We start from the raw sequence: 17,400 nt of genomic DNA on the forward strand, positions 1-17,400 counted from the left end.
AAGAAGGGGAGTGATAAACGAAAACAAAAAAGCTCCAGAGGTGAAGGGGTTTAGAAACATGGATATGGACATACCTATGGAAATAGATATATAGATATATCTGTATGTATGTATGTATCTATCTATCTATCTATCTATCTATCTATCTATCTATCTATCTATCTATCTATCTATGTGTAATGGAGTGTGGGTTGGACAAATGTAAAAGAGGAGGTTGGACAGAAATGACATCACAAATCTTTTTGAAGCTAGAGGGGGGAGAGGAGGGGTTGGGGTGTGTTTTGGAGGGGGTGTGGTAGGTTCAGGCTTAGTAGCAGTGCAATGCATCATGGAACTTGTAGTATTAGAGCACAATGACTCAGGAGAAAGGAAGTTGTCCATTAACCCCATGAGAGCTGGATCCAGCACTGAAGATGTGCTGCTACAGCATGATAAAAGGTAATATTGCTAAAATAAACACAGTAGATGTTTTCAGTGGCCCATAATAGCAAGATTTATGAAAAAAAAAAAAAAAAGGTTATAGTAGTGGACAACTTCTTTAAATAATTTTTATTCTGTAAAAGCGGCAAACATAAAAAACTGTAAAAATGTGATATCGCTGTAATTGAACTGACCCAAAGAATAAAGCGTCTTTATTAATTTACCTCACTCGTAATGGTATTAAAAAAAAACTAAAAAATTCCAAAATTGCTGGTTTTTGTTCATTCTGCCTCTTAAAAATCAGAATAAAAAACGATCAAAAAATGTAAAGTGCCCGAATATGGTACCAATAAAACGTCAGCTTGTCCTGCAGAAAACAAGCTGTCTCATGACTGTCAGCAGAAATATGGAAAAATTATGAATACCCTGCTGAAACCCTGGTACAAGTGAGTTCCTGGGAGTTTGGGTCTCAGACTCACACTCTTGTCTAGGCTATAATTCCTTGTACCTTCCCTTGTTCCTTTATAGGACAAGAAAGCCCCTAAAAGGTCCATGACGCCATCCACACCTAAAAAGAAAGGAAAGAGATGTGCCATGTGTAATACTAAACTGCCGGACACATGGGAAACAGTTATTCCCTGAGTGTATTGTCAAGGTGGTTAAAGATGAACGCCCCTCATTTATGACCAATATAAGGACCATAATTAGAGAGAAGGTTCAGAATTCCGTCACAGAGTTAGTCACCCCACAATCCTCCCGGATGGCTCCCAGGCAAAAAAGACCACGATGGGAGATGAAATCCAGACCAGAAGGGGAGAAATTATCAGATTACACTGACCCTGAACAAGAGGAAAGGGAAGAATTTGTTACAGTGCCCGCAGAGGAAAAGAAGTACCTTGTCTCTTGGGAAGATACTGACGCTCTATTATCAGCCGTCATAAATACTATGAAGTTGGCAGATACCCACCAGCCCCCTCCTCAATGCAGGATGAAGTGTTCGGAGGTTTAAGGAGCTGTGTGAACAAAGTGTTCCCTGTCAATAAGCATATTGAAGCCATGATCCTAGAGGAATGGGAAGACGTGGAAAAGAGACTGACAATTCCAGGAAGTTTGAGATCATGTCAATATATCGAGGGTAGCAAAGAAAACGGCTATCCCCTTTTAAAACTCGTCATGACTAAAAGATCCTAAGGCCAGAAAGGCAGAGGGTCATCTCATGGGAGACATCTGCAGCTATAATTAAGGCTAATATAGCCTTTTCCTCTGTGGCAAGATCCATGAATATATGGATGGAAGAGTTGGAGGCTCATGTAAGGAAGAAAACACATGGAGAGTAGCTATTGGAATCTATGCCGTTACTCAAAATGGTGACAGGTTTTATGGTTTTACACCTCAGTAGAATCCATTAGATTCGCTGCAAGGAATGAGGCACTAGCCAATACAGCTAGGCGAGCAATATGGCTGAAAACGTGGTCAGGGGGTTGTCACTCTAAAATTAAATTGTTCTCCATCCCCTTTTCTGGCCGTTGAATGTTTGGTCCTGTACTGGACAACATGTTGGAAAGGGTGTTGGATGAGAAGAAGGGGTTTCCGGAAGAGAAACCTAAAAAAGTTTCATCCTATCAAAGGCCTTATTCCAGTCAGAAACCGGAATACAAAGGGAAAGGGAAGACCGGTAGATGGAGCTACCCGAAGGGCAGTAAAGGAAGACGTGCCTTTTCCCGTTCAGCAAATAGTGCACATAAGCAAGGACCCCAGGAAAGTGGGGGAAGACTCCACAACTTTCTTCCTGCACAGACACAGGTATCGAGGAACCCATGGATAACGATAGCAGAGGGTTACAATATACAATTCGTGCAGGTACCCAAGGAAGATGCTATCTGACAACTATCCAGTCTCCCCAGGTCACAACAAGGCTGCTGGCAGATGTAAAGAAGTTGGTGAATTCAGGAGCAGCGGTTCCAGTGCCAGAGTCAGAATGGGGTCTCTGTTACTACTCGGGCCTGTTTTCAATAAAGAAATCGGTGGGAGACTATTGCAACATAATAAATCTGAAGTCATTAACCCCTTTCCGACATGCGCCTCACCTATACTGCTGGACGGGAGGTGCGTTCCCGCAAAGAGAAGTATATGTACGGCAGCACGATCCCGCAACCCCACGCTGAGTGCCGCGGTTATCGTGTGCAGGTGTCAGCAGTATGTGACCGCTGACACCCCGCAGCAACGCCCACAATCGGTGCTAGCACAAATAGCGGGCATTTTATCCCTCTGATGCTGCTGTCTGTCTGTATTGGGGCGCTCCCTGTGCGCTTCCATCAAGACAACAACGTGATGCCATCAGTGTAAAAATATTTTTAAAAAAATCCCTAAATGAAGAATCAAAATTAAAGAAATATTTTACAATAAACACATTTATTTATGTAAATGAAAAAAAGTACACATTTTTTGGTATCGTTATGTCCGTAACGACCCGCTCTATAAGGCTATGTGCACCCGTCAGGATTTCTTGCAGAAATTTCCTGAACAAAACCGGACATTTTCTGCAAGAAATCTGCATGCGTTTTTTTCACGTTTTTTGTGCGTTTTTCTCACGTTTGTGCGTTTTTTGTGTGTGTTTTTTTTTTTGCTGATTTTTCCGGGGGTTCCCAATGCAATAATATAGTGGGAAATCCGCAAAAAAATCCGCAACATTAATGAACATGCTGCGTTTTTTACCGCGATGCGCTTTTTCCACGAAAAAAACGCAACATATGCAGAAAAATTGCGGAATGCATTCTAAACGATGGGATGCATATGTATGCGGTTTTTATTTGTTTTTATCGCTTTTTTATAGCGATAAAAACGCGAACGTGTGCAAAAAGCCTAATCCTGTCTCACTAGATAACCTCCTTCAGTGAACACCGTAAAAAGAAATAAATAAAAAACGAGGCAAAAACAATGCTTTATCATCATACCACCGAACTGAAAAAAAAGTATAATAAAACGCAATCAAAAAGACGGATGTAAATAAAAATAGTACCGCTGAAAACATCATCTTGTCTCTCAAAAATCAAGCCACGTTACAGCTCCATCAGCAGAAAAATAAAAAAGTTATAACTCTCAGAATAAAGTGATGCAAAAATACATATTTTTTCTATAAAATAGTTTTTATTGTGTAAAAGCGCCAAAACATGAAAAGAACCCAAAGAATAAAGCTGCCTTAACAATTTTACCACACGAGGAACAGTATAAAAAAACAAACAAAAATGAATTCTTGAATTGCTGGTTTTTGTTCATTCTGTCTCACAAAAATCAGAATAGAAAGTGATCAAAAAATGCCATGTGCCCGAAAATAGTACCAATAAAAACGACAGCTCGTCCTGCAAAAAAACAAGCCCTCATATGACTCTGTTAGCCAAAATATGGAAAAATTATAGCTCTCAAAATATGGGGATGCAAAAACTAGTTTTCGTAATAAAAAGCATCTTAGTGTGTGGCAGCAGCCAAACATAAAAACCCGCTGTAACGGGGTCTTCCAAGCTGGGGTACCTCTTTCAGTACCACCCCGTGTTTCAGGAGGTCCACTCTGCTTTGGCTGGAGTCTGAATGAAGGACGCTGGCTGGAATTCCTTGATTACATGGGGGCATATAAAATCTCACTGCTTCTCCACGTATTTCCAGTCTGACAACACTTTATTCACCGGACACAGAATATATCACATAGTTACAGAGGGCAGGCCAATTGAAAAGCGGCAGGCCAGGCATACATTACAATAGCCGCAGGGGGCTGGAGCCTGCCGAAATTTACTGTGGGAATTACAAAGGAAGGGGGGAGGACAGAAGGGGGATATCTTGTCCCCTCTGCCCAGGGGCGCAGCCTGTGGGCTGATGCATCTCACATGGAACCTATTATATATACATATAACTGCACAACATACTCTGGGTGCTGAATCTTTCCGTAACACCCGCTATAAAGCTGGTATCTCTGTAATCGCACCGACCCGAAGAATAAATTCGCCTAATCACATTCACCGCACGAGGAACGGTGTAAAAAATAAATAAAGCCAATTCTTCACATGCTGTTCATTTATTTTCATTCTGCCTCCCAAAGTTCGCAGTAAGGCTTGGCACACATATATTCTGTGCTGCTATAATGAGGCAGATGAAGGCACTGTGGACGCCGTCTGACCTGTGATCCGGTAGTGTCCTTCTTTTTAGGATTGCATAAAAGTCCCGTTGGCCACAGTTTTATGCACTTCTGGAAAGGACACTGCTGAACAGAGGCCAGACGGAGTCGAGAGTAAATCTGCTGTCTAATTATAGCGAATGGATCCCTCGGGGGTTTCATCTGAATCACGTCACTCAGAGATTTAGATGGAAAAGTAAGAGCGCAACGTAGAGAGCCGGATAAATGTGATCCCAAACGTTATATAAAATGTTCTCAATAAAATCTTCAACTCAATCCACAAAAAAAGCAAGTCCTCACTCAAGTCCGTCATCTGTTAACAGAAATAAAGCATTGTCTACGGCCAGAGGGAACACTGAAGCCCTCAACCCTGGATCCCCTGATGAACCCTTATACTTCCTAAGGGAGAAGCGCGTCCTGATAAGAGGGAGCTAAGAATGGCGGATAAGTACCACGACTGTGTGGAATTTCTTTCTCATGGCTATTGATACTGGATTATGTACCCAGTTATGTGCTGGTTTCTGAAATTAGGAGAGTGGATTAATACCTATATTGTGTGTGATTTTTGGGTTCCCTGAAAAATGCACACAGGAAAATTGCCCACATGAAAAATGCACACAGGAAAATTGCCCACAGGAAAATTGCCCACATGAAAAATGCACACAGGAAAAATGCCCACAGGAAAATTCCCCACATGGAAAATTCCCCACACGGAAAATTCCCCACAGGGAAAATTGCCAATTACAGCATCACAAAAGTTTCAGATCTATGATATTTCAGGTGCAAGGTGAGGATGGTCACATAATATGTGATCAACTTGTGATTTACAGTTGACCTAGTGCAAAACTGCAAAAATGATGATCTGTGGTTTGCAGCAGTCTGTCATTCTCGGCAATAGATAGATCTAGTCTGCTCTCATCTCTCACTGATTCTGCCTTACGCCTCCCACCAGCCCAAAACAGCAGTACATGCAGAACCAGCAGCAGTGTGATCCAGAGGAGCCATCACTGCTATCAGTACCCACAAAAGAATCACTGCTGCTGGCAGAGATATTTGGTCCTGGAAGCCCAGAAGGCACAGCAGAAAGGTGAGATTCTGTTACTTGTACCACTTTGTGTTCTTGCTGAGAATGTATGATATGCTGCAGATCTGCACCAATTCTGCACTAAATCTGCATCGTGTGCACATACCCTATTTATGTGTCCCCGTTCTGACACTAATGCATAATTAAACACAATATTGGGGACCATGTAAACCAGGATAGGGACATTTATACCAGAAAGGAGGCATAAATACCAGGATGGAGATCATGTGGACCATACATACTAGGATGGGGACCATATATACCAGCATTAGGACATATATACCAGGATGATGGGCATATATACCAGTATGGGGGACATTACTACATAATGAAGGGGGAGGGGGCAATTCATACGTCTTTATAGAATTTAGAACACTACAGGGGCCCATACATCTGACCAACGTGTGTGTGGGGGGGGAAGGGCCAAATTTCGCACTGGGGCCCATCGGACTCCACTGCAAAAGCATATCATACATTCTCAGCAAGAACACAAAGTGGTACAAGTGACAGAATCTCACCTTTCTGCTGTGCCTTCTGGGCTTCCAGGACCAAATATCTCTGCCAGCAGCAGTGATTCTTTTGTGGGTTCTGATAGCAGTGATGGCTCCTCTGGATCACACTGCTGCTGGTTCTGCATGTGCTGCTGTTCTGGGCTGGTGGGAGGAGTAAGGCAGAATCAGTGAGAGATGACAGCAGACTAGATCTATCTATTGCCGAGAATGACAGACTGCTGCAAACCACAGATCATCATTTTTGCAGTTTTGCACTAGGTCAACTGTAAATCACAAGTTGATCACATATTATGTGAACATCCTCACCTTGCACCTGAAATATCATAGATCTGAAACTTCTGTGATGCTGTAATTGGCAATTTTCCGTGTGTGGAATTCTCCATGTGTGGAATTCTCCGTGTGTGGAATTTTCCGCGTGGGCAATTTTCCGTGTGTGGAATTTTCCATGTGTGGAATTTTCCATGTGGGGAATTTTCCGTGTGGGCAATTTTCCTGTGGCCATTTTTCCTGTGTGCATTTTTCATGTGGGCAATTTTCCTGTGGGCAATTTTCCTGTGTGCATTTTTCTGGTCACCGTTTTTTTTATGTGTGCGTTTTTTTTGTGTATATTGTAGTGTGTAGGATATTCAGGGTGCATTAGGGTCCCTAGGGCTACCGACCTTCAGCGGGGGGCCATCACGTCTACATCTAGGGTGCTAACCTCCGCTGGCAGGTAGGGTGAACTTTAGGGCTCATCTAGAGAGAGATTAGTCCTAGATTTATTTTTTCCACTGTTGACCCTCCATTTTTTCACCCTTTTAAGATAATCAAGTATTTTTGACTCTTTTAAATACATTAATAAAGGTTGTTTTTTAGAGATCTATTTGTGGATATGTCACCATTTTATAAATGTTATTCATCTTTCATCCTTATAGGAAATCCTTGTGATAATAACAGTTTATCACTAAATTGTAAAAAAGAAGATATCAGGAAGCACTTTAATGGAGAAAACCTCATTACCCTTCATGGACCTCCTGGACTTCACAGCACTTCACTTTCTTATAATCCTCCTAATCATGAGGAACCCTCTCCTGAGCATTCTGGTATTATTACCACAATTCCAGGTGACAATGTGGATACAAGATTTCAGTGTCACAAAGAATTTACTAAAAGCTCAGATAATCTTACTCAAGGCAAACATGAAGGAGAGAAGCCATACTCCTGTTCAGAATGTGGGAAATGCTTTACAGATAAATCAAAATGTGTTATACATGAGAGAATTCACACAGGTGAAAACCCATTTTCATGTTCAGAATGTGGGAAGTCCTTCACAGATAAAGGGTATCTTATTAGACATCTGAGAATTCACACAGGACAAAACCCATTTTCATGTTCAGAATGTGAGAAATCCTTCAAACATAAGAGGAGTCTTATTAGACATCAGAGAATTCACACAGGAGAAAACCCATTTTCATGTTCAGAATGTGGGAAGTTCTTCACAGATAAAGCAAGTCTTATTAGACATCGGATAATTCACACAGGAGAAAGGCCATATTCATGTTCGGAATGTGAGAAATCCTTCACAGATAAAACGAGTCTCATTAGACATAAGAGAATTCACACAGGAGAAAAGCCATATTCATGTTCAGAATGTGAGAAATCTTTCATTGATAAAATGAGTCTTATTAGACATCAGAGAATTCAAGCAGGAGCAAAGCCATATTCATGTTCAGAATGTGAGAAATCCTTCACAGATAAAGGCGGTCTTATTAGACATCAGACAGTTCACACAAGAGAAAAGCTATTTTCATGTTTGGAATGTAGGCAGTCGTTCACAGATAAAGGGAGTTTTATTACGCATCAGATAATTCACACAGGAGAAAAGCCATTTTCATGTTCGGAATGTGGGAAGTCCTTCACGTTTAAAGGGCATCTTATTAGACATCAGAGAATTCATACAGGAGAGAAGCCATATTCATGTTCAGAATGTGGGAAATTTTTTAACCAAAAAACAAATCTTGTAACACATCTAAGAATTCACACAGGGGAGAAACCATTTTCATGTTTACAATGTGGAAAATGTTTTACAGAGAAATCACAACTTGTTAAACATCGGAGAACTCACACAGGAGAGCCCTATTCATGTCCAGAATTTGGTAAATCTTTTTATACATAAATCACGTCTTCTCTGAAGAGAATTCACACAGGAGATAAGCCATGTTCATGTTCAATGTGTGGAAAATCTTGAGTAAATAAATCAAATCTTGTTAAACATGAGAGAAGTCATACAGAGAAAAGCTGTATTCATATTCAGAATGTGGGAAATCTTTTTGTCATGGTCTCATCTTTACTCTGTACTAGGGAGGCTGTGAGTGATGGCTCAACCTCGCAATGGGATCTGGTGTATGCTGGGCTGTCAGTGTTGTGAGTGACTGTCCATTCATCCAATCTGATCCTGGGGCATTCTGGACTCGCAGCATTTTGATCAACAGCCCTGCTGCTCAATCTGGTCAAGCCTTCGGGCATTTCCTTAGATGCCTATTATCCTTGATCATTTTCTAGCTATTTAGCTGGCTAGCTGTGAGCAGATCGGTGTCAGCTGTAGCTGAGATCAGTTTGGTGTGTGCTTAGCTCTGTCTTATTGTGTCTTTCTCTGATCTTGTTGCCGGACGTAGGATTTGTTGTGACTATTCATGTGGATTATCTCTTCTGCTCTTGACGCTCTATGACTGCAGAGACCTGACCTCGTACTTGGCCTCTGACTGTTTTTCTTACTCCCTAGTCTTGACGTACCCTCCTGGTATTTTACCCTGGACTGTTACCTGACCACAACTTTGTCTTGCTGCTCTTTATCTTGTGCCCTCCTGGTATCTGACCTCAGACCTCCTGTCAACCCTTTCTCTAGGCTTGTCTGTGAGTAGTGTCACTCGGCATCACTCGTTTATACATAAATCAAATCTTAATATATAATGACCATGTAAGAAAATCTCGGGTCAAGAAGTGTACAAAAAGAGGTAGATGATGATAAAATGTATATTTATTATTCATATTAAAAATATGTATAAAATGAGGTGCCCCCTGTCAAAGAGAGATGCAGAACAATACAGTACATTGGATAGGCAACAATTATAATGAAACTTACAGAATTTTAATATCCATAGTACCAGTGTATGCATGAGAATCAAGATAACGAAGTGCAGTTTATAATTATTAGTGCCTAGGGTGGATCCCAAGAAAGTCAATAGATATAAATACAAGTTTAAAGGAATTAGTTTTACCTAGAAGGGTATCCACAGGTAACCAAAGTCCTGTGTCCCTCCACCCCGACAAGCGTTTCGCTCTGCTTTTTCCAGGGGCATCACTATGGTCATTGGTCAGTATATATTAATTTTTGATGAAGTGTTACCCTCCGATTGGTTTGGGTTTTCTTTGATTAATTATATATAATTTAGATTGTGAGCCCCATTGTGGACGGCGATGATAATGTCTGTAAAGTGCTGCGGAATAAGATAGCGCTATATAAGAAAAGCATAGTAATAAATCAAATTTTGTTAGACATGAGAGAAGTCACACAGGAAACAAACTGCAATTATGTTCACTGGGCTTTATAAATTTTAATATACCTCGTTAAGCATAAATGAGTACACCCACTGTGATAAGTAAGATTTTAATACCTCACTGAACACGAGAACACTTTCTAAGATGTTACCAATACGGTTTCTTTAGAACATTTTTATTAACCAATAACATGAAAGTTAGTTTAATCATATAACTCTCATTACAAAATCTTCAGTTTTACTCAAATAAGTTGATGCAAACAGGAGTCCACCCCACATCGAACACTGCTACAGCTAGTATTTTGTGTGGCCTCCATGATTTTTAACCCCTTCATGACCAGAGGTATTTTAGTTTTTGCTTTTCGCTCCCTTTGTTCCCAGAGAAATAACTTTTTTATTTTTCCATCACTATGGCCATGTGAGGTCTTTTTTGCGGGACAAGTTGTACTTTTGAATGACACCATTGTTTTTAACATATTATGTAGTGGAAAAGGGGAAAAAATTCCAAGTGCAGTGAAATTGCAAAAAAAAGTGCAATTCCACAGGTTTGGTTTTTTTTTTACCATGTTCACTACATACTAAAACTGACCTGTCATTATGATTCTCCAGGTCATTACGAGTTCATAGACACCAAACATGTCTAGGTTCTTTTATATTTAAGCGGTGAAAAAAAATTCCAAACTTTGGTTAAAAAAAGGGCACAAAGAGCACATCTTGACTTATCTTAAGATGGTCTCTCTGCCACGATTCCTATACCTGTTCCGATCCCTTCCCATCCCGTTACCTTCCAAGACTTTACACGAAATCCATACTATGATTTCAAAGTTTATATGGCAGGGAAAAAAAACAGAATTCGACAAAAAACTATGTTCATAGTTCATACATAGAAAACTGGGGGGACTCTCTTTACCTAATTTTATATTATATTACAAATCCGCCCAATTTGCTCAATTGACTAGCACCTGCAGTATCAACAATAAACCTAGATGGGTTAACTTGGAATCTTATTTCTTGATCCCATACTCCTTATATAGTCTCATGTGGTCCACACAGAAACTCCCGCAGGGTCTACATATTACAGCACCATTTACAGCCCATTCCCTGATCCTTTGGAGGAAGGAAAGATTCAAATATAGCCTTCAGTCCAGGTCTTCTCTGCTAATCCCCCTCTTCCATAATCCCATGTTCCTACCTGAAGTCGATCCCCGCCCATTCGCCTGGTGGGTGGCTAATGGAATAACTATCCTAAAACACCTTTGCACACCCTTTAATATAATTCTAACCAGACAGGAATTTATGCAAAAATACGTACCACCTGCTAAGGAGACTCTACGTATATGCCAGATATTCCATTTTGCAGAACAGACCCTACAACATAAGACCTCATTTCGCGCAACTAGTTTTGAACAGAGGTGCCTAGACGATCCCCTGGGTAGGGGAACTATTTCCCTGTTGTACTCATCCCTAAACGTCTCCCATGGGGACGAAAAATTAAAATACATGAAACAGTGGGAAGAAGATCTGGGTATTGACATGTCGTTAGAGGAATGGCGGCGAAGCTGTGACACACTCTCTAAAGGTAGCTGTCAGACTTCCCTGGTGGAGACATCCCTTAAAATTCTCCATCGAACATACCAGGTCCCGAGTAGACTCCACGCCATATATCCAAACATAACAGATAAATTCTTTAGAGGTTGTGGCTTCATAGGAGACATGAAACACATCTGGTGGGAGTGTCCGGTTGTCTCAGCCCTATGGCAAAAGGTTAAATTTACAACGGAACGAATGTATGGCAAGGCAATACAGCTTGAGCCAGCTGTCTTCCTAATGGGGGCTAAATACCCAGGCTTCTCTAACAAGTTCCATAAATTGGTAGGCCAACTCTGCATGGCCGCTAAACTTCACATAGCTGCCAATTGGAAATCTCCTTCGCTCTCTATGCTGTCAGTTAGAGACAAGATGAATACAATTCTTCTATATGAGCGTATACAAGCTACAAGAAACAACATGTGGGATGCTTTTTACCAAGTCTGGAAACCGTGGATGGAACTAGACGCTAATCTTAACCTCAACCAGGCTTTGGCCTTATCTGTATGAGGCCACTAGCAGCCGACGCCCCGATGAAGATTCTAACACTTAAGGCCACTCTCACACGTCCAGATAATTTCGGTACCGGAAAAATCGGTACCGGAGTTATCCGTGTCCGTGAGCTCACGTGTCACATCAGTGTGGCACACGTGCGGCAGCCTTGTACCGCCCGTGTGCCGACTGAGTACCACACGGACCATGCAGGAGACAGCGCTACAGTAAGCGCTGTCCCCAGCGTGGTGCTGAAGCCGCCATTCATCCCTTCTCTCCAGCAGCGTTCGCTGGAGAGAAGGAATGAAACATAAATTTTTTTAATTATTTTTGTCTTTAAAATCAAGTTCCTTGTCACCTCCCCCCTCCCACCCCCTGTGCGCCCACCCACTGGCATTAAAATACTCACCCAGCTCCCTCGATGCTTCCTCTCAGCACCGCAGCTTGTCCTGTATGAGCGGTCACGTGGTACCGCTCATTACAATGATGAATATGCGGCTCCACCCCTATGGGAGGAAGCATCGAGGGAGCTGGACATTTTGTTTCCAGCGGGCGGGCGCACAGGGGGTGGGAGGTGACAAGGAACTTGATTTTAAAGACAAAAATAATAAAAAAACATTGATTTATCATTCCTTCTCTCCAGCTGGTGGAGAGAAGAAATGAATGGCGGCTTCAGCACCACAAGCTGGGGGGACAGCGCTTACTGTAGCGCTGTCTCCTGCACGGCACACAGACAGCATCCGTGTGCGGTACGTGTTTTACACGGACCCATTGACTTTAATGGGTCCGTGTGATCCGTGCGCTCCCACGAACACTGACATGTCTCCGTGTTTTTCAAACGGACACACGGTCCGTGAAAACACGCTGACATGTGCAGAGACACATTGAATTTAATGTGTCTAAGTGAGTCAGTGTCTCCTGTACGTGAGAAAACTGTCACCACACGTACCGGAGCCACTGACGTGTGAAACAGGCCTTAAGAATGGATCCTGGGTCTGTTGTGGCAGGTGGAGAGGGAGGGGGAGATTTGTATAGTAAAATAAACCACTGCCCCGCTCTGCGATTTCGTCACTAGCTAATGTTGAGCACGGTATAGAGTCTCTCCTTTTATTCTATTTTCCCTTATGTATTTGATCCTTTGTCCTTGTCTTATTGTGTTTATGTTTGTGAAGTTGTGTTTGTATATTCTTTGTGACATAAGTTTATTGAGCTCCCCTGCGCGGGAGTCTGTTGTAAGTTCATTTTGTTTATGAAAATAAGATTCATTGAAACTAAAAAAGGCACAATTTCCTGAGACCTGTAGTGTCTCCACTTTTCATGATCTTGGGCTGGATGAGGGCTTATTTTTTGCTAGCTGAGCTGATGTTTTTATTGATACCACATTGCTGTATATACGATCTTTTGTTCGCTCATTATTACATTTTATTGCAATGTATCGGCGACCAAAAAAACGTAATTCTGACTTTTTGAATGTTTCTCTCGTTACACCTTTTGGTGATCGGGTTACTTCTTTTTTTATATTTACAGATTGGGTGATTCTGAATGCGGTGATACCAAATATGTGTATATTGATTTATTTTTATTGTTTTCTTTTGAAAGATGAGTAAGGGGGGTGATTTGAACTTTTATATATTTTTAGTACTTTTAAAAACTTTTGTTTTACTTTTGGCATGCTTCGATAGTCTCCATATGAGAATAGAAGCTGCAGTTGTCTGATCACCTCTGCTACATACAGGTGATGATCAGATCGCTTGTGTGTAGCAGAAATGCTCACTTGCTATGAGCACCAACCATGGGGCCAGCGCTCATAGCAATCTGGCAATGACAACCATAGAGGTCTGCTTCAGACCTCTGGTTGTCATGTCGACTCATCAGTGACCCTCAATCGTGACGGGGCCACCGATGGGCGCGATTTCCAATGCGCTTCTGGTAAACGTGAGTTAATTGCCTCTGTCAGAGATTGTCAGTGGCATTTAACAGGTTTCCAGCCGCGGGTGGATCGCGATTCCACCCACGGCTGTTAGGCACATGTCAGATGTTCAAAACAGCAGACATGTGCCGGGAAGATGTGGGCTTAGCGCCAGTTCCCACATCAACGGGAGGGATTTTGACGTGGGCGTATTATTATGCCCAATGTTGGAAAGGTGTTAAGGACAGCTCCACTTCTTCTAGGCCATGGGACAAACAAGTTGGTTACATAATACAACATCTATCTTTTTTCTATTCTTCAAGAATGAGTTCTCTTAGAGCCTGGATTCTTGATGAAGAGTGATGACAACTTGTCTCTTCAGAATTCCCCATATTTGGTTGGGTTCAGATGTTCTTCAGAAATGCAGCAGTGGCCTTAGATGTGTGTTTTGTATCATTGTCATGTTGGAAAAAATCTACCAAGAGCACGGAGTGATGACAGCATCTTTTCTTTCACTATTGAGCAGAACATCTGTGAATTCATGATCCCATCAATCACACGTAGACCCCGACACCAGCAGTGCTCATGCAGCCCCACATAAGGACACTGCCACCACTATGTATCACTGTAGGTACTGTGAAATTATCATTGCAGTCCTCACCTTTGCAATGTCATACAGTTTTGAAGCCACCAATTCCAAAAACATTTATTTTGATCTCATCACTTCAGAGTCCCAGGAGTCTTCATATTTTTGAGCATGTGTCCTGGCAGATTGTAGGCCGGCTATTTTCTGCATGGGCTTTAGTAGAGACTTTCTATGTAGACATCACCCATACATGCCATTCATCTATAGAAAGAACTGCTTTCAGCTCACCTCTCCATGCTTGGTGATATCCATGGGAAGTGCTCGGTTTAGAAATCCCGGTTGGGAAGGAATGGATGGGACTTAGAAAGTTAGTGATAATCCAGCACGTATTTCCAGTGTGAATGAAAGCAAAACATTTTATTGAAAAATCTAAAATCATAGAAACATTAAACAGAACAGCCTGGGGTAATAAAAAATCCACAAGTTTCGACCTGGTATTTGGGTTCAGTTCTTATTCCTGTGATAATAAATAACCAGTAACCTGCGTCTAATACACATCACAGTGTCTAATGCACAGAGGAAACCCTCAGCCACAAATGGACATGTGCGATATGTCTACATTACCCCTATGGACGATCACATGTCCACAACAGGAAGCATACGTGCCATAGAAGAATGAAGAGTGTGCATCTATAATGTGTATATTATGTAGAATTACTATGCAACAGGAAGGAGAAAAGAAAAAACACAATGGATACAAGGTCTGAACGAAGATTCATACCACTGGGGAATCTGTGGTCCAATTCCAGAATCCACGAGGCTTCTCTGGGGTGTACTTTTTATACCAATCTCCCCCTTATCTGGTCTGGTAACATATTCACTGCCCACAACTGTAAAGTGATGATATTCCTATTGTGTTGTATGAAATGTTGTGATGCTGCAGATGTATTACGTGTTGTGGGGCTGAGAACGTTCCTAATGTGTCCCCAATGCGGAGACTTCAGGTTCTGACCGTGCACCCCACATATTGCAGGGGGCAAGCTTCACACTGTATGATGTCAGTCACGTGTGGAGACACAACTAATGAGACGTCCAATATCATATTGTTTTGTTTAGTAGATGAAGCATTTTTGCTCTGGGCAGATACTTGCACAAACCACATTTAGGTCACCCACATCCAATAAAACCTTTGGTATTTGTCTCCCACGTGTCGGCTGACTTCCTTGTAGAGATATAAATTAGGAGAAATTATGTTACCGATAATAACGTCCCTCTTAGCAATGAAGGAACAACCAGGTCTCACAATTTCTGCTAAATCCTCGTCAGTGTATAAAATAGGTAAATGTTCTCTGATAATATTCACTATATTATAGAAATCTTCCCTGCAGCCAGTATTGGATTTATCTCTAGACTGATGCAGGTTTTTATTTCTTATTAGATAATTATCTCTGGTTTTAGTGTCGGCTTTGATTTTTGCCGTATTTAGGACGTGAGGTTTATATCCTCGTTGGGTTAATCTCTGATCTATTCTGTCACATTCATCCTCATACGTATCTTTATCATTCCATATTCGTTTAGCTCTAATGTATTCGCCAACAGGTAAATTATCAATCACATGTCTGGGATGAGAGATCAGTGCAGGTAGTATAGAAATCCCAACTATCGGATTTCTGTAGATAGTAATGTGAATACGTGTCATATCAACAGCTCCCTCAAGAGAATGCCCAAAAAGCCTATGGAAGACGCTGCACATTATGGGTAAGTGTAAGATGGCAATGATTTGCATTAATGTACAGTATATGACACACAGTGGTATGGACGCGGCATTGCCCTCCCAGATGATGAGAGTGTCATCAATAGTACCACCTCTATGCTGATGACACTCAGATCTACATCTCTGGCCCAGACGTCACCGCTCTGCTATCCAGAATCCAGGAGTGTCTATCAGCCATAGCCTCCTTCTCTCGCTTCCTCAAACTCAATCATCTTTCCTCCATCTCATAGATCTTCCTTACCTGACCTATCTATCGCAATTAACGACATCACGCTTTCCCCCGTACCGGAAGTCTGCTGCCTCGGAGTAACCTTTGACTCTGCCCTGTCCTTCAAACCGCACATCCAAGCTCTTTCCACCTCCTGTCGCCTCCAGCTCAAAAATAGCTCCAGAATCCGTCCTTTCCTCAACCGTCAATCTACTAAAATGCTTCTGCATGCCCTAATCATCTCCAGCCTTGACTACTGCAACATCCTTTTCTGTGGCCTCCCTGCTAACACCCTTGCACCTCTCCAGTCCATCCTTAACTCTGCTGCCCGACTAATTCATCTCTCTCCTCGCTACTCCTCCGCTTCCCCCCTCTGCAAATCTCTTCACTGGCTCCCATTCCCTCAGCGTATCCAGTTCAAATTACTAATACTGACCTACAAAGCCATCCATAACCTGTCTCCTCCATATATCTCTGAACTAATCTCCCGATATCTTCCCTCATGTAATCTCCGGTCCTCCCAAGACCTCCTCTCCTCCACACTTATTCGCTCCTCATCCAACCGCCTCCAAATCGGTGCCTTATATTATCATTATAGCGCCATTTAGTCCATGGTGCTTTACAAGTGAGGAGGGGTGTACATAATAAAAACAAGTACAATAATCATAGACAATAACAGTCACGGACTGGTACAAGATGAGAGAGGACCCTGCCCGCGAGGGCTCAGTCTACATTTTATAGAATGCTGTAGATAAGCCATGAAAGGGTGTGGCTGTATCTTACATAGGCCAAACCTGGTGACAGGGTTGCTTTAAAGGCATCAGACTACAGGGGACCTGTTATGATCCTTAGTGGTTGAGGATCACAAATACTCCAGCTAAGTAACAAAACATAGGACAAGCTCTAGGGAGGTGGCAAACTGGACTGACCGCAAATCTGAACCTATCCAAACACACTAGAAGTAGCCGGTGAACGTGCCTAAAAATCCTAGACGTCTCTAGCCAGCCTGAGGAACTAACTACCCCTAGAGAGAAAGAAAGACCTCTCTTGCCTCCAGAGAAATAATCCCCAAAGATATAGAAGCCCCCAACAGATAATAACGGTGAGGTAAGAGGAAGGCACATACA

The 17,400-nt window shown here is 42.0% G+C and overlaps 1 protein-coding gene across 1 annotated transcript in view; it reads left to right on the forward strand.

Annotated features, from left to right (window-relative positions):
• The window catches only part of LOC143793535 (uncharacterized), a 71,628-nt gene extending 59,627 nt beyond the window's left edge, over nucleotides 1-12,001 (forward strand). The window contains exon 8 of the mRNA XM_077280586.1: nucleotides 7,096-12,001. Coding sequence (XP_077136701.1) covers nucleotides 7,096-8,336 — 1,241 coding nt within the window. The 3' untranslated portion in view covers nucleotides 8,337-12,001. The remainder of the gene's footprint in view (nucleotides 1-7,095) is intronic.
• The last annotated feature ends 5,399 nt before the right edge of the window (nucleotides 12,002-17,400 follow it).

This window comes from Ranitomeya variabilis, chromosome 1 (genome assembly GCF_051348905.1).
Source record: "Ranitomeya variabilis isolate aRanVar5 chromosome 1, aRanVar5.hap1, whole genome shotgun sequence".
Classification (NCBI taxonomy): Eukaryota; Metazoa; Chordata; class Amphibia; order Anura; family Dendrobatidae; genus Ranitomeya; species Ranitomeya variabilis.